At 34.2% G+C, this 24,658-nt stretch overlaps 1 protein-coding gene and 2 long non-coding RNA genes across 3 annotated transcripts in view; 1 reads left to right on the plus strand and 2 right to left on the minus strand.

The window, feature by feature from the left end:
* Positions 1-5,582: 5,582 nt before the first annotated feature.
* LOC135139506 (uncharacterized) lies at positions 5,583-6,385 on the minus strand. Its single transcript, XR_010282163.1, has 4 exons — positions 6,242-6,385; positions 6,016-6,124; positions 5,827-5,945; positions 5,583-5,775 (listed from the first exon to the last, which is right to left on the minus strand). It is a non-coding gene; the product is annotated as an uncharacterized LOC135139506 (long non-coding RNA).
* Positions 6,029-6,966, plus strand: LOC135139507 (uncharacterized). The gene is made up of 2 exons (XR_010282164.1): positions 6,029-6,153; positions 6,208-6,966. It is a non-coding gene; the product is annotated as an uncharacterized LOC135139507 (long non-coding RNA).
* LOC135139505 (sodium-dependent neutral amino acid transporter B(0)AT3) overlaps positions 6,418-24,658 on the minus strand; it is a 38,623-nt gene continuing 20,382 nt past the window's right edge. The window contains exons 2-7 of the mRNA XM_064069764.1: positions 22,210-22,487; positions 17,837-18,122; positions 16,819-17,666; positions 8,120-8,481; positions 7,797-8,060; positions 6,418-7,625 (exon numbers count right to left, since the gene is read on the minus strand). Coding sequence (XP_063925834.1) covers positions 7,433-7,625; positions 7,797-8,060; positions 8,120-8,481; positions 16,819-17,666; positions 17,837-18,122; positions 22,210-22,428 — 2,172 coding nt within the window. The 5' untranslated portion in view covers positions 22,429-22,487 and the 3' untranslated portion in view covers positions 6,418-7,432. The remainder of the gene's footprint in view (positions 7,626-7,796; positions 8,061-8,119; positions 8,482-16,818; positions 17,667-17,836; positions 18,123-22,209; positions 22,488-24,658) is intronic.

Genomic DNA, 24,658 nt, shown 5'->3' on the forward strand with positions numbered 1-24,658 from the left:
AGTGACGGTTGTGTCTTGATTTTTTGGGTTTTGGGGGTGTGGAGTTTTGCTTGCAGTTCTAGCGCGTTAGATGATATTGATGTTAATGTTGTGTTATGACTAGAGAGTGGATTTCTAGGTTTAATGCTTTTTGTGAAAAATGTAAGCACTTCAAAACTTTTTTATATCTGTAACTATGATACAATTTGGAGTCATTTGACACATTTTTTTTATGCTTATTTGCTTTTTTTTCAATTTGATGCATATTAAAACTTATATGCTTATTTAATGCTTTTTTCGACGAATATGAGTTTTAATGCATATTTTGTTCAAATGCCGGCCTTGTCGGGATGACAAATACTTGTTAGTTAGTCGTATCGTATCGTATGCATTTTACCTGGACTTGACCATTAAAGTACACTTACTCAAGACCCTTTCTGTGAATAGGTTTCGGTCGTTTGGGTAATAAAATTTTATTATAGGATTGGAAAAATACTCCATTGATTTTATAACTTTGAATCCTTACTTCCGTTGATAATGAATTAAAGCTTTTAACCAGATGTTCTTTTTCGGCATTTTGAGGCAAGACCGTTGAAGATTTTCTAGAAAAAAGGATTATTGTACCCAACTACCTACCTTAAAATTTTTCTAATGGAAACTTTTAAGTAAATGAACCGTTTATTTCACAACCATCAGTCTATCGCATCTGTCGTAGTACAGTGTTATACGTGGTTCTCCCTTGTTACATGTTGAGTTCTTTTTGGTAATATTACTAATATTTTAAAAGAATACCGAAAGTAAAATCGACGCCGGATGAGTGGATAAGGGATTAAAATTAGAAAACAACAAAATATTCTGCAGAGCTTGTGTGAAAACCGTAAGCCCACTAATTTTTTTTTATCTATTTTCCTGTGTTAATCCTGTATATGTACGTTGTTTTAGATTCAAAGTGATAAAAAATATAACGTGACGCAACATGTCAGAACGACTCTTCATATAGAAAGGAAGAAAATGTTTGAAGTTTCTAAAATTAAACAGCAGACCATACATGAATCTGTTGCATCTACTTCCACAAAAGATGAGCAGTTTCAGTTTAATTTCGATTTATGTAAAATGATGATCCAGTCCAGTATACTTTTAAAAAATTTGGAGAAAGGCCCTCTTCAAGAATTCCTTGAAAAACACTGCAATCGACATATTCCGGTTGAAAGTACTCTCCGAAAAAATTATCTAGACCCAGTGTTTCAGCAAATTTACAACGAAATTAAACATCGCATTGGAGATAATTATTTATGGTTCGCTGTCGATGAAACAACCGATAGTTGTGGAAGATACGTGACAAGTTTAATTGTTGGAATCTTAAATGAAAATTTCCCTAGTCGAGGGTATGTAGTAAGTTTGAAAATGTTAGATAAAACAAATGGCAATACGATTAGGTACCAGATTTGTAAATGACAGTCTTACATCACTATTTTGCCAAATGCCGTACCGGCGAATAAAATTTTATTGATGATCTCGGATGCAGCTCGTTATATGTTGAAAGCAGGGAATAATCTAAAAATATTGTACCCCAATTTAATTCACTCTACTTGCACTGCCCACGGTTTAAACAGAGTGGCTGAAGGAATACGTTTGCAGTTTCCTACTGTTAATAAATTAGTGGCAAATGGTAAAAAGATTTTTGTTAAAGCCCCACTAAGAGTGCAACATTTTAAGGAAAAATTTCCAAACATACCATTGCCCCCAGAGCCGATTATAACGAGGTGGGGAACATGGTTACAGGCCACATTTTATTATGACAAATATATCAAAGAATTTGAGGAAGTAGTTACGGAGTTTAGCGAAGATTCTTTTCAATCGATTAAAGATTGCATAAATATTTTGGAAAACAAAGAATAGCGACAAGATCTAGCTTTTCTAAGAAGCAATTATGAATTCGTATGTGAGGTAATAGAAAAGTTAGAAAAACCCAACATGTTGTTGGTAGATACCATAAACTTAGTGAAAGAATTTAAACAACAAGCAAACGCAGTAAGGGGTGATATTGGTACTAGAGTATCTCAAAAACTTGACGAAGTGTTAAATAAAAATGCAGGTTTCGGTGTTCTTTCCGACGTTGCTCGTGTTTTACAAGGCCAGAAGGTGGAAAATTTGGAGTTAGATTCAACATTAATTGCAAAATTCAAATTTGCGCCAACAACGAGTGTGGATGTTGAACGCACATTCTCCAATTTTAAACACATTTTAAATGATTGGCGAAAAAATTTTACAGTGGACAACTTGGAACATAATTCAATCATAAATTGTTTTAAAGAAAACTGAAATACGTGTGTAAAATATAAAGTCTAGGATTATTGTAATAATATTTTATCCAAAGTTCTAAGAAGTGTTCTTTGATTTGTACTATGATTATGTTTTTAATGCTTTTTTGCTGAAAATAAAACTTTTTTAATGAAAGTGTTATGCTTATTTAATGCTTTTTTGCTTAAAATAAAACTTTTTTATTGAAAATGTGCTTATATAAGCGCTTATTCTTAATTTTGTTGTGCTTATAAATCCGCTCTCTAGTTATGACCATTTGCTATTTACGTTACAGTTACAAGTTACAAATCAGATGAAAATATATAAAGGTTAAAATATTAGTTGGTGTGGATTATTAATTACACTGAGGACCAATATGTCAATTCTGATACGTATTATCCGTTCACGATCTTTATAGAGTAGTGTTGGTCATGAAAATCTAGTGAGTTTGTTGGTATTCGATGCAGAAGAATAAAAATTCCCTGAACATTTTTGGTTAGGTTATGTTTTATTAAATTAAAGGTTAAAAAATAGGCCAGAAATATAAACATTGTTGCCGATGCTTTTAGTTTTCAGTAGCAATGACCAAATTAACGGGATCCATTTCTTAGAAAACATAAAACTTTACGCTATTTAAAACAGTTATTCGAATTTTTGTAAGTGTTTATTTCATATGTAAGGAACAAACACTAAAGTTTCACTTAAACATTGTTTTTATATGAATGTTCGTTCTGCTCGCCCACTCTTCTTAGAAATGGAAATTTCGACCTTTGTGAACAGCCTATTTCTATATCTTCCAACTACTTTTTTCACTTTTCTAAGATTACCAAAAGGGTTAGTAAAAGACAACAACCTTGCTCTAGTGCTTTGATAGGTTTAGCTCTTCTGAAACATTTTTCCGGCCTTAAACTGAATGATTTATCTATGTGGCTATTACTAATGTTTACGTAAGTGCTCTTTATTTGCTTTTACTAAGTACTTCCAAACGCTTAATAGGAACGTTACTATACACCTTTTCCAGGTCCACGAAGAGTTACAAAAAAAATGGAAATGCTTAAAATTTGGTGCAAAGTAACAACGTGGATGACCTAACTAAAATTATACTTATTTTGTTGTACGTCAGGTAGTTTTTCACATACTACCTTGGTAAATTTAAAACGAAAGATGCGTAAAAATATCACCCCCCGACAAACTACAATTCACTCCATTTCCATTATTTCGCTATAAAAATCTGTATCATCACCGTCATTTTCAAATTCAGATTCTGAATCAGATTCACCTAGCGAAATAATGAAAGGAGGTATAGATTCGTACGAAAAATTTCCCATATTTTTTCCCAATCTGCCAAAATATGTTTTTCACAATGTTTACAAAAATGTTGCCACATGCTTGGAGTACATTTAGAAAGCGCCTCAAACCACAAATTCTCCACCCTATTTTTTTATTGAAGGTTGAGAATTTATATGCTTGTTGTAATAGTTCTTACAAAATCCCCACGCCATTTCAATTGGATTATATTGACAATGGTAAGGAGGTAATCTAAGAACTTGATGGCCACTTTCTCTTAATGTTTCGTCTACCAAATGTCTTTTTTTTTCTATTGTTTCTGAAGGGTTTAATTAAATCCGACAACTGTTTCTTCGAAAATTTTTTGTCAAATTCAACACTATGTTTAAAGAGCCATTCCTGCATTTCACATTTTTTACTAGAAAAAGTGGGTGATTTATCCAACTGAACCGAATGATACGGTGCATTGTCTAAAACCACCACACATTTTTGGTTCAACTTTGCCAAAGCAGGAATGAGCTGATTACCCACCCAATTTTGAAAAATTGTCCCGTCCATCGTTTTATGATAGTATCTTTCGTTATTTTTTTAATTTAAAAAATTATTACAACCATCCAAGAACTCCGTTGAACAAACCGAGTGAAGAATAGTAAACCTTGATCTTTCACTTTTAATTTAGGTGGGATTGCTTTTTAGATCAGTATCGTGCACCCAGCGACGAATGGACGAACCATTTTGATAGATCCATGTTTCATCCAAATACACGAAAGTCAAATTTTCACAAAAATTTAGAAACTGTAAATATGTTCTCAAAAAAGTAATTTTGGCTGCAACGACATGTTTTTGTTCACATAGAATTTTGCGAACACTTACTTTCCTGTGTTTATAACCCATTGACTTAAGAATTTTGTATAATGTGGTTCGCCCCCCTTTAAATTTAAACTGTTCCCTAGAATGTGCCAAAAGAGTATCTACAGTGTAATATTCGTTTTTTTCATTAAGTTGCCAAATTTGTCGTTGCAGGTATTTCCGGAACATATAATTTGTAAATAAATTCGTTGGTTTTCGCTTTCCAGATAGTGATGTTTTTAAATTTTGGTCCGTTGTTGATAAAATTTTCGCCACAGTTGATGTTCCACCTATGAGAAAAAAAATTAAAAAATATTTTACAGCGTATTTTCACATTACAGAAAATATGTTCGAGACCCTCATAGTTACTTCTTCGAAAGAAAGATCGGGCTTGTCTTTTCGAAACTGCAAAAAAACTATTTTAAGCATTTTCTTTTTAAATAATGTCGCAATGATCTGTGAATCTGTCACAATGACAAATTATCTATGCTGACAAAATTAAAACATTTGTTTGTTTGATTACAAAATTGCGTCTAATAATTCTGATCTAATAAACGAAGTGGAAAAGTGGCAATCCAGCTCAAAGCAAATGTCAATCAGACTACTTACAGACAAAAAACTAAATCATCAAATCAGTTTATCCAACTTAAAGAAAAAATGTCAAAGTCTACTTTATTATATAAAGAGCGTGAATGGATAATAATATTCAGATTTTCGAAAAATTAAACAAAAATTTTTAAATTTTAAAATGTATGAATAAATCATAAACCATATACTATCGCACGCAAATATATTGTCGGTAGCCAGCAGCGAAAGGCATTAAGCTTCTCCGCCTCCTCTTTGCGGGTTTTCATAGTCTAACAAACACTTTGGTATACACAATCAAATGGACAAGGACTAAAATTTCCTGGTTGTAAAGCTTTAAATTCGAAACTGGAACTTTATGAGATAATACACTACAGTAATCAAAAAAAAAATAACAAATTTATTACGGGTAGATTTAAGATTGGAAATAGTATTTAAAAGTAAAATATACAACTCCAACAAACCAAATCGTAGCGATAGGCGATATTTAAGTTTTCGTTGAGAAGCAAATGTTGAATGAGATGTTACAATAATATATTAATACTAAATTATAATTATATATACGCAAATCCATTTATTAAAAGAACAATAATTATGCAACTGTCAATTCAAATAGTGTCAATAAGAATAATTTTGGAGCCACAAATATATCATTTTATGACTAACAACTGCACACAAGAGAGTAGGACGCACATTTAAATAACTAATGGTGATCTCTGCGGCCGCCCCCACTGCAGCAGCAGCACATAACTAACACTGTCGCTATAACGGTTCCTACAAAAATCTTGTACTGTATATGGATATCTCACTAATTATGATAATCACCTGCTATAAGTGTCGTTATAGGAATTTCATTGTCCGTTTGAATTCGTAAAGGAGGCTGCCTGTCCAACTGTTCCTTAATATTTGCTGGCATATCGTCAATTACCAAAATTTGTATGAGACTGTCAACATGATTGCCACAAAAAATTATATAGCTTTGTTGCTAGACGACTTATTTATTGTCAGAGTTACCTAAGGTCTTCCATGTCTGATGATATGAACTGTGTGATTTAGTGGCGACGCTGCCCATTCCTAAGGTCACAACAGCAGATTATAAACAAAAAAGTGACTCCAACTGTACCTAAAATATTACTTAGTTCATTATCAAAGGTAAAACATACAAAAATAAAAAATTAGGCTTCTGTCTAATGGATTTTTTCAAAGAAAAACTAAATTACAAGTCCTGTGGTTTTCATACCTAGTAAAAGATTCAGAATTGACGTCTCTGGATCTGTAGAATATGGATCTTGCATTTCTTCCCTAAGAGATTTTGGTTTCTGCATATCATCCACAAAAATTTGCTCTTAAATAATGATGGAACCAAAACGTCAAAAACGACAGATAAGTGCTATTTATCCTTGGCAATTTTATTTTCCACATCATTGTAACAGATCTGATATTTACAATACTTTTATACATTTATACAGTATAATGATTACGTATTCAACAAGGACTAGCTGCATAGCAATAAATAAAATATTTAAATTTTCATAACATACACTTTGCATCATAAGTTATTTATTGTCATAGATTACCATTTTTAACCAGGGACTTTGGAAGGACTCCAAAGCCTTATTACCTATCCGCTCGGTTCCAAGCCAAGCTTGCAACGGAACGGTTAAGTCAACTGATCTAATCAACAACAAAGAGCAACAAATTAGCTAAATACATAAACTGCTAAGCTACACATTGACCTTAAAATCTATTATTGTCTAATCATGAAGTTTAAATTGACTATATTAAGGACAGACTCTAAATGGCTTGGATTTTCGTTCACTATTGAAGATATGTAGTGAAATGGATATGTTCTTGTGAATCGATGTTCCTCAGTATTTGGAAACAGAAAATGAGCAAGGGCGAGTCTGCCGTTCGCTGTTTAAAACAAACGAAACTAAAACAACATTTGTGCAAATATATCACATTTTTAGTTTCGAAAAAAACAATAGGTCTGATATTGAACACCTCGTTAAATTTTTCATAGGAAGTCTTTTTCAGCTATTCTTTTCTAAATTTATTGTCGCTTAGGCTGTATTGTCAAAAGTTCCAAAAATAGGTCAGACCATAAAACGTACCGTTTTGGCTATAGAAAATATCGTACCGGTCTTGTAGATTTTGTTATCAAAAAAATTCACTATAGAAAAATCATGTGTCGGCGCGGATCGGGCAAAACAGAAGTGTTTAAGGACTGCCATAAACACTTGTGTTTTAACCTTTCGTAGTTACTTGGTTCGGAACAAGGAGCACTTGACACTCTTCATGCAACTAATAAATAAACGGCTACTTTTCAAGCGCTCCTTGATCTCAAAGTTTTGAGTATACAACCATATGATATGAAACATTTTATGGATATGGATCTTTGTTCTAATGTACTAATATGGGTTACGATATTCTAATCGATATCTTCTTCGTCATCGACAATACTCGTCGGACAACATAATCCCTCTGTTCCATCAGCACGGATGCAGAACAAAAGAGTTTCAGCTGTGGAAACTTCGTGCGGCATTATTCCATGGAAATCCTTCAAGTCATTGGCTGGGAACCAGGCTTTTTCGTTGTCGTCGATTATAACAAACCCGAAGAGCCTAAAATAGAATTTCGGTTCATATCGTTGGTTAAAGTAAACAATTTTGTGGCAATAGAAATTTAATTTTAATTCTCTTTGTATCCTTTTCATTTTGGTGTCAGCAGTAGGATTACTTTAAACTACTACGAAATTGGAAAACGAAGACCAGAAATAGAGATTGATTTCTTACCTCGCTATCGCTGTCCCTGGAATCCACGCAATAGAACTGAAGACCAAAACAAAAATCAGTACCACCGACCATGTGGGCCACTGGTGTCTCTCCGTATCTCCCTTCGAAGGCACCCATGCGTCGTACCCCGTCCCATCGACAGCAATTTCCACGAAACTCGCCACCAAAATGGAAATCATGGCAAGCGGCGACAGATACTTCCAACAAATAAGCCAGTACAGTCCTGGACGTTGACCAGTCATCATTTCGATATCGTCAGCAAATCTAAAGATCATTACCGTAATATTTTTTAGGAATAATAAAGCTTTCACTATCTCTTTTACCTTTTCAATCCGTAGACGTAGGCAACCCCGATGCACTCGAACAAAGCGATAATCAGCAGCGGGAAATTTCCGCTATAGTTATCGAAAAGCACAAAAATGTAATTTCCAGATCCGTGCGAAAAGGCCATCGAGATAATGCAGCAGGTCAAACAAATCCCGCCCGTGAGGATTTCTTTGGGCAAGTTGGGGAAAAGCTTCATGTCAACAATGGAAGTGACGACTCCTTCTAACGTACCAAACTGCGAATCAATTCCTAATGTGAACAGCATTAGGAAGAAGAGAACCGACCAAAATTGGGCTCCCGGGAATTGGTTTATTGCTTCTGTAAATATGATGAAGGCAAGTCCTGTGCCAGAGGCTGACTGGAAGAGGAACAAACAATTAGAGGTGGTGAGTGTGGGTAGAGGAATATGGAAATGCAGCGTAAATATGTAGGAAGTGCTGCGGTTAGCCAGGATCGAGAATAGTTTTGAAGAGTTAATCAGATTATAACTTGAGCTAAACAACGAAAAATCAAAATCAAATCATATTATTTAAAATCAACATCTTTAGCTTTTCCGTCAACCACAAGAGGTTAGTTTACATCAAGCTACAAAACTAAATAGTAATCAAATATGTTTCGAAAAGATTGTGCAATCTGCTTTATAGGTATTACATTATTTAAAGGAAAACGATGAAAAATTGTAATAACTTTGTCAAACAGTGAATAAAACTGAAAACTGTTTTACATTTTCACATAGGATTTAACGTAATCCTGTTGCTTTAAAAAACCTGTTGATCTCTTAAGCCTTTCCTTTCAAGTGTTGTTGAAAGCAACTCGTGTAGAAGTGACCGTTCAATGCTTCTAAAATTTAGATATTATCGCTCTGCTCCATGATTTCGGTTTATATTTTGTATATAAGGTATTTATATTATAAGCATTAAGGTTTATGTAGTACTTTCCTAACATTCGGTCAGGTGAGATTTCTTTGGTGACAATTTTTATCAAAAATTAATCACAAGTTAACTCATTCATTTTCCAATTCAACTCAAACAACTTCTCTGATACTTTTTCTTCAATACTTCTGGCACTAAACTTCAAAAAAGGAACGTTTAGAATGCGAGCGCAGCGAGCACGTTAAGGTTTTATTTAAAAAAATGGTTTAAAATTATAAAATTTTCAGGAAAATGGGGTGACTCGATCTTAATTTAATCAATAAAATAGATTGTCTCCTTCATGATTTTTTTCACTCACTGTATAAGTAATAACGACTCTTTGAATCAATTAATGAACCTCAAGTATAGGGTCGTAATATTTTGTTCATTTTACAATCGTAACAATTTTAAAATGACATCACCAATTTTCTGGGAGGCGTAAACGGTAAATTTTGATTGACCATTTATCACGCTTACGATAACCTTAAAACGTTTGCAAAATTTCACAACATTCCGTTTTGTTGTTTCAAAGTTATATTGTAAAATGTTGTTGTGGTGACCGAACTTGAATTAAAATTTCGCGCTGAAAAAAATTAATAGCGGAGCGAAATCACATTTAAATAATTTGAATTTGAAAAAAATTCAATCAAGAAAATCGTTTAACATAGGCAACCATGTGCACGTTTAGTTCGTTTTCTGGTAGTTGGTAGTTCTGCTTGGAATTTTTAGTTAGAGGGTTTGTAGAAGATGGCGGCTTGGTAGGAGGATGAGAGGCTTCACTTTTTGGTGTGTTGTTGTGAGTGTAACCACGTGGTGAGTTAGCTAGGTTAAGTTTAGTTGGCTTGATAGCCATGAAGACGCCACAGTTTCCCCAACAAGCGTAGATAATTCTTGCGGTTTTTCCAAACGGAAATAAGTGAATTTTCGACGGACGCCAACACGTGTGTAAATTTGTTTTATTGTTCGTAAATTCACAGTTCATGTTAGGATTTTTAATCGTTAACTAGTTCTAACACAATTTAACAATCAGGAATTTGTTTAGGAAATTTCATGATATTCACTTAGTCAGGGCTCATCCTTTGTTTATCTAGTTATGAATAAGTTTATGGATGCTTATACTTAAGTGTTCTTCTTAATTCTTCACACAAGATTGCTAATAGTTCATTTTCGGCAATTAAAATTAACCTAACGTTATCCCACTTTGGGAAAGGAACCGTGAAAGTACTGTAGAATTCATAATATCGTGAACTGAGCTACGGGGAGATTAATTAATAAATTAATTATCTATCTAAGGCAATTATCATCATATCATCATCACGTCACCGAGATATTTTCTCGCAACGTGGAAAGCTATATTACCGAGATATATTTTCTCGCAACGTTGAAAATTACATCACCGAGGAGCTTTCCCCGCAACGCCTAATACATTTTGTGTTGTTTATTTATCATGTGTTTTATTTGGGATAAGTTGAGGACAGTCCACGATATAAACTCTCAAAGCTAATCGTTTTAAGTAACTAATCACTTGGACAAAATGTGGCATAATTTAACATAATGTAAATTATTTGTTTGAATCGTTGATAAAGTGTGACATTTAACATAATGTAAACTCTTTGTTTGAATCGTTCATAAAGTGTGGCATAATTTAACGTAATGCAAATTCTTTGTTTGAATCTTTGATAAAGTGTGGCATAATTTAACATCAGGTAAATTCTTTGTTCTAGCAGCGCCCATGTTGAAAGAGTATTTAAACCATTATTTGCACAGCACCCCAGGATTGATCGCATTTCTGGGAGACATATTTTATCGCATATTTTGCGAACGACGCATTCGTCCGACACCATTTTGAACCTCCAGATTACCTGCTATGTTTTTGTATGTGTTTGTTTGCCGAAATGTAAAACGATGGCCCACAATGCAGCTGAATAACTTCACTTTTAAAAATTAACAAATGACTCGAATTAACATGAAATATTAACCTCACGTGATTTTGTTAGCTTTGCAATTTATTCACCTCATACAATTTTTCTCTATCTCACAATTTTAACTCCGGTAATTTTCTTGCTGTATAATTAAATTGAACGTAAATTTTTCATGCTCTGCAGTTTCTAACTTCACGTAATTTTTTATCTGCACAAGTTTTATTTCCTATCTTTTTTGTTTTTATAAATGTTTGGTAGTTTTTGTTTTGTAAGTATTTTGTTGATTAATGTTTCCATCATATAAATTGTCTTAATTTCAGATAAGAATCCTTTGCTGTTTAAAAATTTCATGAGCGTGTATGGCGACTTAAATGGTGTTTATTGCTCTTTTTGAAACTTTAACACTTGTTCAGTTGTCGTTTAATATCGGAGTTATAGAGATTGAACATTTAAATGGAACTGAGGTTAAATAACACAGAAACATGTGGCAGAAGCGGAGGGCGCGGTTCCTAGTCGAGCTGCACAAAAGACGCAGATTTGAATGGAAGTCAGGGGCGGTCGAGATTACGTGACGCTGTCGGCTTCTGTCCATAGCCGGAACCCAACCACGAGTTTGCGGCCGTAACGGCCTGCTCGTACGGCATGTTCGTAATGGAAAGGTGCTGTGCTTTCGATAGATAGAATCACCGTCGTGGGTAGGAGAACAGCCACAACCGGGAGCCCCAAACTCTGCACGTGCTACAACGCTCCCTATGGGTAATTCTGCTGTGCTATAGAAGGAAATTGAAATACGTCGATCCTCACACTCTTATAGCGCTTTGGTGCTGCTGCATAGTTTTTTATTAAAATTTTGTTCTCGTATTGACTGCCATAATTTTAAATTTTCTGCCACATGTTCCTAATAACTTGTGTATTTCCATCCAGTTACTTTAATTCAGATTTTTCTTTGTTTGATTAAATTTGTGATATTCAAATATTTGCATTGATTCAGAACGTTTATAATTTGATTTCATTCAAAGTTAAAGCAACGGGCACAACTTTGTCGCAGCTTTTTTTCTTTTTTTTTTTTTGTCAGTGGAGGAATAAGTAATTTTGTGTCCTCCATATATTTTGTGTCTGATTTAGCGGTACTTTTCCAACCTTGGGGTCCACCACTTGCATCTGAACGCATTCCGCAACAAAAAAAAAAAAAACAAACACAACGTAGGGTTCCATTTTGTCAGACGGCCAAATTGTTGAATTTTTGAATTTTCAATGGTCTGAGAGTTATGTACTGCGTTACTAAATTCAATACCATCTTTTTTAATTTTTTGCAGTTGTAAATATTCTCTGTATATTTGTTTTAGATGACTTAATAGTCACAAGAAATTTTGAATTCATGTCTTGGACATAATGTTTTTTGGAGTTTTAAAAATTCATCTTTTGTACTTTGGATTTTTTAGGAATGTGACCTGCAGTTTTCTCTTGAAGAACAAGTTTATTTTATGAAACTTACTGATATTATTTTTTTCAGATTTAAAGTTGATTTAGCATTGAATATTTTTTGACATTAACCGCCTTATCTGTCAAGTTTTCTCGACCTTTGGCCCCTAAAGTACGAAGAAATATGTCTCCCGTTTCCGTCTGTCTGTCCGTCTGTCTGTCTGTCCATCTGTCTGTCTGCCGTCCCGGATTTTTATTAAATATCCAAAAGTGCTGGGCCGATTGCTGTCAAATTTTGTATTTATTTCAGGAATATCATGTAGATGGTAAAATGCTAACCAACATTTGTCTAATCATCCCCACCAATAATGTGGTGATGTCATTTCAAAATTGATATAGGAAATGGGTTTTAAATTGTATATAGTCCTACACATGTGGTTTATGACTCCGTGTTGAGTTTTTACCCGAAATTTCTAGATTCTTTTTTTATTAGCATCATTACTAATTTCAATCTTTACATTCAATTAACTGTATCTTCCGCGTATTGCAGTATAACTTATAACAAAAACAAAATCCACTTTACATAAACGATATTGAATTTCGTACTTTTTGCTCAACATCGTGATATTAAATGTAAACTTATCTTGCGCCGGTGTTTACTCAGTGAGGAACATGGCGAGAGCTGTCCTAATAAACTAAATACGTGTAAATACACAAAAAACGACATCGATTTTCCCTCTAACCGAACGTCGTAACTACGTACCAGAGAACATTCGGAAGGTATTTCGAGCATCAAACAAACCACTCGAAGTCGTTTTTTTTGTTATATTGGTAACTAGTTTAATTGCTTCATTACATAAAACGTATAATAGTTAATACACATTTTACCGTTAATCTCACTATAACGCTCGATCAATTTTGAAAATCTTCAGGTTTCTCGTTTCCGTCTGTCTATCTATGGGTCACCTATCTATTAGAGATATCTATACTTATATAATAAAGCTGAAGCTTTTGTTTATTTGAACACGCATATCTCAGAAACTACTGGTTCAAATTTAAAAAATCTTTTTGTGTTGGATAGTCCATGTATCATATCTACATATAGGCTATATAATATCACGCTACGATCATTAGGAGCAAAGTAGCAATGAAAAATTCGGAAAAACGGGAAAATTATTCCTCCTTTGACAGCTTCCGTTGCTTACGCTGCTTAAACGGTTAAAGTTACGTAAAAATCATGTATGACGAAATTGTTCCCCTCTAAAAGTTCTAAAGAAAAGTCCGCGACAGCATATGTCTATCTTTTAAGGTCATGTCAGTATAACCTTTTTTATGGTAATGAAATTTGTTCTAAAATAATAATGCATTATGTATAAAATTCTCGCGTCACAGTGTTTGTAACCCAACTTCTCCGAAATGGGTTGACCAAGTTGTATGAAATTTTTTATTTATATTCGGTAGGTCTGACAATAAGTTGTAAACTATTTTTTAAACCCCTAAGTGATAAGGGTGGCCCACCCTAAAAAATGTCTATTTTTTGGACACAATTTTTTATTTTAATTTTTTTAAGATTTGGCATCAAAAAATACACATAACCCTAAATTTTCACCTTTCTACCACCAACCCCCATTTTTTAATCGTCTATAAAATAAAAATCAATTGCTGTTCCTGTTAGTCTCGCTAAGACTCAAAAACGGCTTGACCGATTTGAACATTTTTTTATATTACGGGGATGGTTTATAAATAAAAAAAATAAGGATAACTTAAAAGAACAGTTAAAAAATAAAAAAAGTCTAAAAATTTTGTATGGGAATCGCCACTTCGAATTAATTTCAATAGTTGGCGTTTCTGACGGACCTGTCGTCTAACTGACGTGTCATACAAAACTAATTCTTCCGTGCGATTGTGAAAAGTATATTGCATTTCAAATCGTTCTTTGTTTTTTCGTAAAAAAAAACGTCATTTATTTTAAGAAAAGTCTTGGTTAAAGTGAATTTAATTACACATTGCGAAAGTTTCTTATTCATTTTGATCTGCCATTCTTTTTACCTATATTCACTTTGTTGGTTTCGACAAAACCTCAAACTTGACCGTTATTCGAGGATTTAATTTGAAGTTTTCAATATTTTAAAATTCTCAAGACAAAATTTACAGATTTGATTGACTGTGAAAATGATTCTGTGTCGTTTTATGAAGTTCATTAAAATGCCGAGAAGACGACAAGCTCACATAGGTCCACGAAGTCAATCAAATGTGCGACGAACTACCTCAGGTGCAAACTGCAATGATTTATTTCATAGGTAATTCGGATATGGAAGTTGATCAGCGTTGTGCTCATAATCAACATACTCAAACATTGAAGCGAGAAATTGGGTGGTATGAATAAAATTGAGTAGATACTAATATTCGAAGTACGAAGTACCTACTTCAGTATTACTCTTATATACCTGAGCATCTACTCTATGTACTGAGTACCTACTTGGAAACATTGTATCTCCCCGGACACAAACTGAACATCTACGCGTTTTGTGAGCATTTAATCTAGAAATGAGCATCGGCGTGGCAAATAACTGAGCTGTCTGTAAAGCAACTTAGAAAACCAGTAGGATCGTTGTAAGAGTGAATTTTAACTAAACATGGTGACTTTCGTGAACGTGGAACGTCGTCAAAAGGTGCATTCAGTTTGAAAAACACATTAGGAGCAGGAATATCGAAAACTTTTCATTTTATTTATGCATAAATTGTGCAGTGCGTTTTTTCTAACACTGGCCATAGAGATTCGCATCTCAAGGTGTCTATCCCATACTAACTTATATTTTGATGACTCGATTTTTGCCTTGATGGTTGAACACTGTCACTGTTGTCCTTTTTTGTTGTATCGAGATGCTACTTGAGCATCAACTGTTACATACTGAAGTATTAGTATCATCTAGAAAAACTAGAAATATTTTGATTTGATATTGGAGTAGATACTTCGTATTTCGAGTATGAGCATCTACTGAGTTTTATTTATATCAACCATTGTCAAAAAATTGATCGAACGTTGTTTCGACAGAACTTCCTTAGCACCAAAAGTATAATGAAACCTATTCAGCATTTTCGAGTTGAGTCTGTTCTTCACACAATTTTGTGATGACCTAATCAACATTTACTATCAACACGTATACCACCTTGGATTGGTGCAGTGTAATACTAAAAATAACTGTATTATATTCCCAAAATTATCTGCGAAAATCGAGTGAGCCATTCCATCAATTTTTTGGGGGGAATAAATAAATATTCTTAACAATTTACCATGCTTACAATAACTTTAAAACGTCTGCAAGATCTCAAAGTATTCATTTTTGCAACTCTTGAGTTATTCACTAAAATAAATTGATTGATCCATATATTTTTTTGAGTCACTGTAAAAGCAAATCTAAAAAATATGAATGCAATGATAAATTACGAAAATATACTGATGATGTTTTCCACATTTTAGATAGGATTTATTCGGCAAAATCTTGAGATGACGTCTTCAAGTTTTTGGGTTTGATAAACAGATATATTTTGATTGAAAACTTACCATGTCAAACAGTAACTTCAAAACGTCTGGAATATTTCAAAATTCAGTTTTGCAATTCTTGATTCAATCAATAAAATAAATTGACTCAGTGATTAATTTTTTTGAGACACCCCCTATAAGCAAAACTAAAAAATATGAATGGAATGATAAATCACAAGTATAGTCTCATCCTATTTTGGACATTTTAGATAGGATTCATTTGGCAAAATTTTGGGCTGACGTCATCAATTTTTTGGAGGGGATAAGTAAATATATTTTGAATAAAAATTTATTATACTTATGATATGTTTAAAACATCTGCAAGATTTCAAAGCATTCGATTTTGCAGATTCAAAATTAAATTGTAGGTGAAACGAAGTTCACGGGGTCAGCTAGTTTTTAATAAAACCGGACACTGTCCCCCAATTTAAAAAATAATGCTTTAAACTGCGCCGTGAACTCATTAATCAAACTAATGCCGAAAATAAATAAAACCAACAAGCTTTCCGAACTCCCCAAGTAATTACAATTTTAATGATGATCATGACACAATTAAATATCAACTGTTTGCGAAATAAATATTTGAGAGAAATTTTCCTCCCCAACGCGAACACGGCGTGAAAAACCAGCATCATTTACGCCAAATAAATTAGTCAGTTTAAAAATTCTCATCGTAAATACTCGTGATAATGGCATTAAATTGCTTCTTTGTGACGGGAGAAACCACCGTTTCTATAGCAACAATAAGCAGAAGGATTATGGGCGAGAGTCTGCTCGGATTTAACCACAGATGCCAGCTTTGATGAGGATGGTCGAAAGTATAACCTGATTACTCTGATCTGGTGACTTTTTTTTAATTTTGCTTTAGAATAGTTAGTCACATACAGTCAACTTACATTATCTAGCTCCTTCTCCAAATCGCACACTGGCAGTGAAGGCATCACCACACTACTAACCACCCCATCGGCATTCGTCACATTAAACACCGTCCCTTCAGGGGGCAGCTGCCCCTCATCCAATCCACCCCCAAACAGCCCAGCGATGGTGCTATTCCTCGAACTCAAACACTTCTCATAGACCATCGTCGCTTTGAACCCAATTATCGAAAAAACCACGATTCCTGCAAACATCGACGTAAAACAGTTCGTCAGAGACACCATCACGGCATCTCTATAACAATTATTATTAACGGGGTTATACGAAGAAAATGCAATAAGGCCTCCGAATGCAAGTCCCAACGAGAAGAAGATCTGCGTCCCAGCCTCCAGCCACACGACGGGGTCCAAAATGGTGTGCCAGGTTGGGGTGAACAAGTGCCTCAGGCCGTCGGAAGCACCCTTAAGGGTGATCCCGCGGAAGAAGAAGATGATGAGGACGATGTAGGGGAAGGTGGCTGTGACGTAGACGACTTTCCCGGAAGAAGCGATTCCTTTTATCATGCACATGTAGACGAGAATCCAGGCGATGACGAGGGAGAGCGCGATTTTCCAGTTGAAAGCTTCGGGTGCGTTGATGTCGGAGGAGATCATGAGGGTGGTGCGGTACCAGAAGTACTGGGTGGGGCTGCTGACGACGCATTCGGGTTCGGAGGTGTAGGAGCCGTTGGGGAAGTAGACCTTGGGGCATTCGGCCCACGGGAGCTGCGACTGGAAACTCTGGACAAAGTAGAAGAGGCACCAGGCGATGATGGTGTTGTAGTAGAGGGCTACGTTAAAGGAGACCACGGCGCTGCTGATACCAATACCTGTTGGAGAAAGAAAAACTAATAATCAAAGCGATATTGTGTCAAATTTGCACCCCAACGCTAACATATCGTCTCGGACAGAAATTTTCCGACCCCGTTAAATTAATTCCCGCCTCTGCCCACACATCACGGCCCGGATATTAATTTTATCGCTGTTTTTCTCCACTCACCCGAAAGAAACGGCGACACTTGATTCCACACCCCGATGGCCCCTTTCCTCAACCTCTGCCCGATCGCCAGCTCGAGATAAAAAATCGGGATCCCTTCAATGGCCAGCATCACGAAGTAGGGGATCAAAAACGCCCCACCTCCGTTTTTCTGGGCCAGATAAGGGAATCTCCACACGTTGCCTAAGCCCACGGCGTAACCCACAGTGGCCAAGAGGAAAGTCAGCTTGCTGTCCCAGGATTCGCGCTCGTCTTCGCCGCACTCTGGCCGAAAAATGGGTTTGCCATCCTTTGAGATAAATGTATTATAATTGCAAACAAAAACAAATAAAGTGTAAGTGTAAAATTCTTTTGCCAACTTTTAAGCTTTAGGGTCAACAATCGACGGAAAACTTTTAGGAAACTTCACACCTACGTTCAGCGACAATGGAAGGCGTTTTCAGTTCTTTTCCTTAAAGAGACACTTCAGTGATTGTTGGAATTTCAACAGGTAAGTTTTTGTTAACACCTTAACCGGAAGCGTTTCAGAGGGTAAACACAAAGATCCAGGCAAAGCGTTGAAGAACAGAGTCATTAAACTCCCACGACAAGGATGCTCTGAATGGCTTACGCTCGTGTACATTGTAGTTAAAGATATACTTTCTTTCAGTTGTCATCTTGACAATTATAATGGCAACTATTCTGCTGGAATAATTGTTGAACTTGAAGCTTGAAAATTAAAAAAAAAATGTGCCGCCACTACTCGATAAAGACAAATTTCTGTTCTAAACCTAGAGGAAGTTGGGATAGCATAAACCTACTTACGTTTTAAGATACGATTAAATATGAGTTTTGGAAGTTAATGAAAAATGGTCCCACATAATCTTCGATATGTGGCTGATATTATCAAAAAGAAGTTGTAAATTGACACAATAGTTACCAAAAAAAAACTTTTAACGGTCTTCTTTTTCCGTCGGTCTGTGATCTGTTGACGATTCTATTAAAAAGAATAGGGTATCCGAACCTACTAAACTGATTGATGTGAAGTTTTGATGAATTTTAAAAATACCGTTTTGATGGTAAATGAAAATTTGTCTGATCATTCCCACCAAAAATTTTTAACTTTTAGTAAGCAAATCCTATTTACAACATACAAAATATATACAAGGTTGAGTCACTAAAATTTAAGTGCGCGGTCATCGATATCTGATTAATTATTATTAGCAGACTTCGGTATCGCGAAAGTGATGCTCATTGCCGTCCGATCGCCAATTCTTAATAACAATTACTACTTTTTCTAGGTTTTCCTCAATTATACGAGTTTTCCTAGATGTTAAAATGTTTTAGAAATTAAAAGTAACTGTTCAACATGTCAATATTTGTGATGATCTTGATCAGATAAACCCTAAATTGCATCAAACGTCACTGAGGTTGAGACTGCACAGTCGACCAGCCAAATTTATCGCTTGACGTCACGCCATCGTTTTTAATATTTGTCTGATTGATTCCCCATCACTCCGGCTTTGCCTAACTCTGATTACTAAAGATAGAAAAAAGCCAGAGACCAAAATTATACAGTTCTTTGAGTTACATAAATTAGTACATTGAAGTTATTTTCGCTATACAGAGTAATAAGTTAATAATATGTTGTTAACCACTGTTAGGAATTAACTATGTTCTGTTTTGATTTTTCTTTTCCATTTATTATTATTTTTTTTTTGTAAATTGGAAGTTTCAGTTAATAAATTAAACATTAAACATTAAACATATTCTATTTACGAGGCATAATAGCACAGAACTTAAGTTTAATCAAATAGAACACTTCTATATGTATTTTTATACATTCTCATTAGCTTTTTCTCAAGCTTTAAACGATGGTTTATTTTGATTCCGATGCAACGTTGCCGCATTATTCCAATTTTCTTGTATTATGGTGTATTAACGCACTCCAACGTTTAACTTTGTGTATAACGTTTTTGGCAAAAAAATTCAAAATTGTGATACAAAATTTGACAGTCGAAATTTTGCACAATCGTTGATCCCTTCCAAAACTTGATGACGTCACTCAAACTTTTGTTAAATAGTTATTGCTTAAATTTATGATCTTATAGTGTATCCAAAGCATTCGTATTCTGACAAGGGTCAATGTAAAATTTGAAAAAGTAAATTTTACAATTTCTCTTAAATTCTAAGAAACGAATTTTGAAATTGTGGTAGGACATAAATATTCATCTAGTGGTTACAGAACAGTGATTAAAATTTAATGACGTCATCGCAAAGATTAATTAAATAAACGTTTATTAAAAAATGTACTTCGAAATGCAACTTTTGTGTTCTTTAGTAATACACTTTTACTCATTAGAAATGTTGCTTAAATTAATCCTTTTGTAAATATTATATATTATTTAATATAATACTACTAATAAAAAAATGGTCAAAAACAGAATTATTTTTTTATAATAATAAATTAAAATAAAGATTATGTGTGTATTATCAGTTCAAAAATTAAAAAACCACTTAAGCGGCAACACTCAACCAAAATGTCCTGTCAAAAAAATTGAGGTTAGGATGATCATGGTTTCCATTCAAAACTATTCAAAATTTGAAGTTTTTGTACTACCAACTTGCCAGTGTAAAAATAATAATAATGCTAATATAAAAAAAAGCTGGATATCTAAGACAAGAATAAAGTCGGATTCATGAACTGCAAGCACAGAAGTATGTTATTTTATGAAGTTTAAATAACTTTTACTGTGCATAATTTTGAGACAACGTTATCAAATTATTAGTGGAAATGACAACACAAATTTTGGTTCACGTTTTTCCATCTACATGAACATGATATTCCTAAGATATACGTAAAACTTTGCAACAATCAGTCCAGTAGTTTTAGAGATTATCTCTCTAATAAAACAGCCGGAAGATCAGATAGAGGACAACTAGGCGAAAAGGGTGGACCTATTTTTTCATTTCTAGGGGTTATGAAACATCGAGAAAACGTGAAAGTAGCCGTTCGTCAGATGAATTGTCGTTTATATGGTAAACCGCTTATCATAATTCATGTATTTATCCTTTTCAAAAATTTATGACATCAGGTCAAAATCTTATTAAGTATTTATGGCATTACGAAATTTCATTAAAATGATAGAAAACGTTTTTAGAATGGAAATAGAAACGTTTTATCTCATTTTTATGAAATTTCGGAAACACAACACAATTACCATTAGGGTTAAACAATATTGTCTCTATTAAAAATTGATGACGATATGAAAAAATGCTATTGCTCCTGAAGCTTGTAATTTAATAATCCATTCCACTATGGTGTCCCTATTTGAAAATTTAAATTGAAAAATAAAAGAAAATTATTCAATAACGTAGGCAACCATGCATGTTTGATGGAATTTCACCCCGTATTGGTAGCTTTTAAAAAGTCTCTTGAACTCATTTCTGGTTTTGGCGATGTGAGTGTAAACACATGTTAAAATTGGTACTAGAGTTTTGTAGTAATTTCACAAAAGAGCACTTGTTTAAACAAAATGAAATCGCATTCGACGCCACTGTCCCCCTCAACGAGTGTAATTAGTGTAAGACCAACTAATCAAAAATGTTGTGTTGCTACAAAACCTGGCATCTAAAGTGTATTGATTTCAATGGTGATTTATATTTAGGTGCCAAAATGACACTAAATCATAACCAAAGAAACAACTGACAGCGTTATAAATTATTCACCAAACAGAATTTCCAAGGCCGGTTTTAAAACTCGTACGAACTACCTATAAATCCCTATTTTCGTTTACATGGCAGAGTGGTGGAGCGAGGAATCACTAATAAAGATCAATAAACACCAGACATCAGATCAGAATAGTTATCAGTCACATGCACTGCTCTAACAGTACGTTAATAACTAAACCATGATTGTTGAACGTAAGTGTCCTGAAGAAGCACAAAAATTAAACGAAACTAGTCGACCAATTATTGTATTTCTATTATATATTATGTATATTAGTTTCACCCAAAGCAGTACACAGACTAAAATTAAAATAGAAAATTAAAGTCTAAATAATTCATATTCTCTCAGGTCTATAGAACTTCATTTCTGATTTAAATCGATGAACCAGTTGAATTCCATGAAATACCCTGTTTTCCACAATCGATTTGATTTATGTAAAGGCCGCTCCGGACGTGATAAAAACTCTCGGTCACCATTCAACCATGATAAATTATTTTTCAGCAATTTTAACGTTATCTTATGTTTCCTAAAAGAGCAAATCGGCGTTATCTTTACAACTGACTTTATTTCTCTGCTTGATTACATGATGGGCGCTCATTTATTACGTGGTATTATATTTTACACACCATTTTAAAACTGAAAAAGAAGTCGTAGAAGTGGACCTTACCACGATCTGAGACCCCCTCTTGCTACTACACCCGGATTTTATCCTTGCGCTGGGGCTGGAGTCCTCGAAGGCAGCGTTGGTGGCACCATAACTACCCGTATTCCCATTTTCCACGACCAGACGTCCACGCATTTCTTTGAGTTCCAGACGGTCCAAAGATCGTTGAGGGTTGAGGTCCCGAGAACTTTGTCGCCGGACCAGATGGGCCGTGTTCGCCATTGTTGGGGTCTAATGGGCTACTTCTAAATATTATTGTCTGTGAAGTTTGGCATCTTGAACTGAAAGGAAACACGTCTGCTGTAAATTTCAGTCTTTTATAAACTTTAAATGTTTCAAGTTTAGGTAATAAAAGTTTTTCTTTTCACGGTATCGTTTTATTTCGCTTCTTGAGACTTTGTAAGGTTCTGTCCGAAACGATATAAATGCATGACGTCATGCAAATACCGGAAGTTTGTCGGTTCGTGACTTTGTGTATTAGTTTTCTACCTGTAGAACAACTTAAGAACCAATATTGCATTTTCAATAAAATTAGTTTTGTTAGACACCGGCACGTGCACTTATCTCTTCGGGTTACACCTCCAGAGCTTAATGCTCTTTTTTACTTAAAACTCCCTCCGGAAACCCTTCTAACCCCCTATTTACAAAGATCCGAAATTTCTCTAAACCCATTTTATCCAGTAAAATACTCTCCCTCATGTTTTTCTATTTTCTTATCCCTCTCCGACAATCACGCCTCAGGCTTTTCTTTGTGAAATTCCCTGAAATACGACTACGCAAACGACACAACGAAGAAAAACACAGACATCACAGTTACATCATTCGACAAGAATCACGTCGAGATTCGGACGTGATAGGGTGCAACTGAAAAAACATTCATTCCGGGTAATTACCACGTAATACGAAAGAACGCCGGGAAATCTTGTATTTTATTAAAGAAAGTTAGTGGATGCTTTAAGAAAGGCAGGAAAAGCGACGAATTGATTGCACATCCCCTGGGATATCAAAAGGACGTGACTGGAATAATTTCAAAGAGAGTACGAAGTAAGCGAGTGAGTCTGTAAAAAAATTTATTTAGTTTTTCGTTTATTTGCTGTTCTTGCAAATACGGACGGAGACGGGAAATTTTATTGATACACAGATGATGGGAATCCGGAAAACTGCTCAGTGATGGCGAATGTTTTGAATCTCAAAGTGAATAAGTGTGTCAGTATGTTTTATTTTAAAGAGTAAATTGAAAACTAATTATTAATGGCGCGTCAAATTTATCGACATTCATAGACTGGCAGCCCTAACGATAAATATCAAAGTAAAATGCGTGTTCAGCATATAAAACGATTCGAATGGAATTTGAATGGACCAAACTGAATCTCTGTGACTGCAAAATATGTATGTGATTTAATACATTTAAATTATTTGTTTGAGCACAAAAACAATACAGTTAAATACGCAAAGAAAGAATGTGAATTGTTCATATACAGAAAAAATTAAAGACGGTCGCCGGTAAACAAAGAGAGAACAAAATTTTGCTTGTTTTTGTTATTTTGGCTAGATATGAAAATATTTTTAAAGAAAAGCTCACTTTCTTCGAAAGTATATCATCAAGTACAAATTTCTTAATAATTCCTCATAAATTCTTCCAAAATACATTCTTACATGTCACAAGTTCATTTATTAAGAACAATTGAAGTATTTTTTTTTTATTTTTTAAGTTCCACCACTTTAGGAAAAAATTTGAAAAACTAAGTCAATCTCAAAACGGATCACTGCTATCCTAAATTTTGTCAATAACATGAATCTGTGTTTGCTATTGTCGCATTCTTTCAAATAATTGAGAGAAATGTGTTCATATACAATAATTTTAATTTATTGAAACCAAAAGTACATCATTTATCTTGGTTCAAAATTTTCCTGGTTTTGTAATTTTGAATAAATATCAAAATATTTTTAAAGAAAGGCTCACTTTCCTCTAAAGTATATCAGTTCATGTACAAATTTCTTAATAATTCTTCATAAATTCGTTGAAAACACATCCTTCCGCGCGCAAGTTTATTAGGAATTCTAGAAGTACTCTCATTTTATTATTTAACATCCACCACACTTTCACAATGACAAATCGATCTGAGAAACGGTGACTGTAATCGTAACTTTTCTCCAGATCATCAATATGTGCTTGGTATCCATGCATTCCTTCAAATAATTGGGAGAAATGTGTTCATATACAATAATTGAAATTTGTTGAAACCGAAAAGATATCATTTTTCTTAATTCAAAATTTACCTTGTTTTGTTATTTTGGTCAGATATCAAAATCTTTTTGAGTAACCTTCACTTTCGTCGAAAATATATCATTTCATGTATAAATTTCTTAATAGTTCGTCATAAATTCTTCCCAAATACATTCATACACATTACAGGTATATTAAAAACAATAGAAATATCTTTTTTTAAGT

This window comes from Zophobas morio, unplaced genomic scaffold, assembly GCF_036711695.1.
Source record: "Zophobas morio isolate AGI-343-1 ecotype UQ-CSIRO unplaced genomic scaffold, CSIRO_AGI_Zmor_V1 ptg000031l, whole genome shotgun sequence".
NCBI lineage: Eukaryota > Metazoa > Arthropoda > Insecta > Coleoptera > Tenebrionidae > Zophobas > Zophobas morio.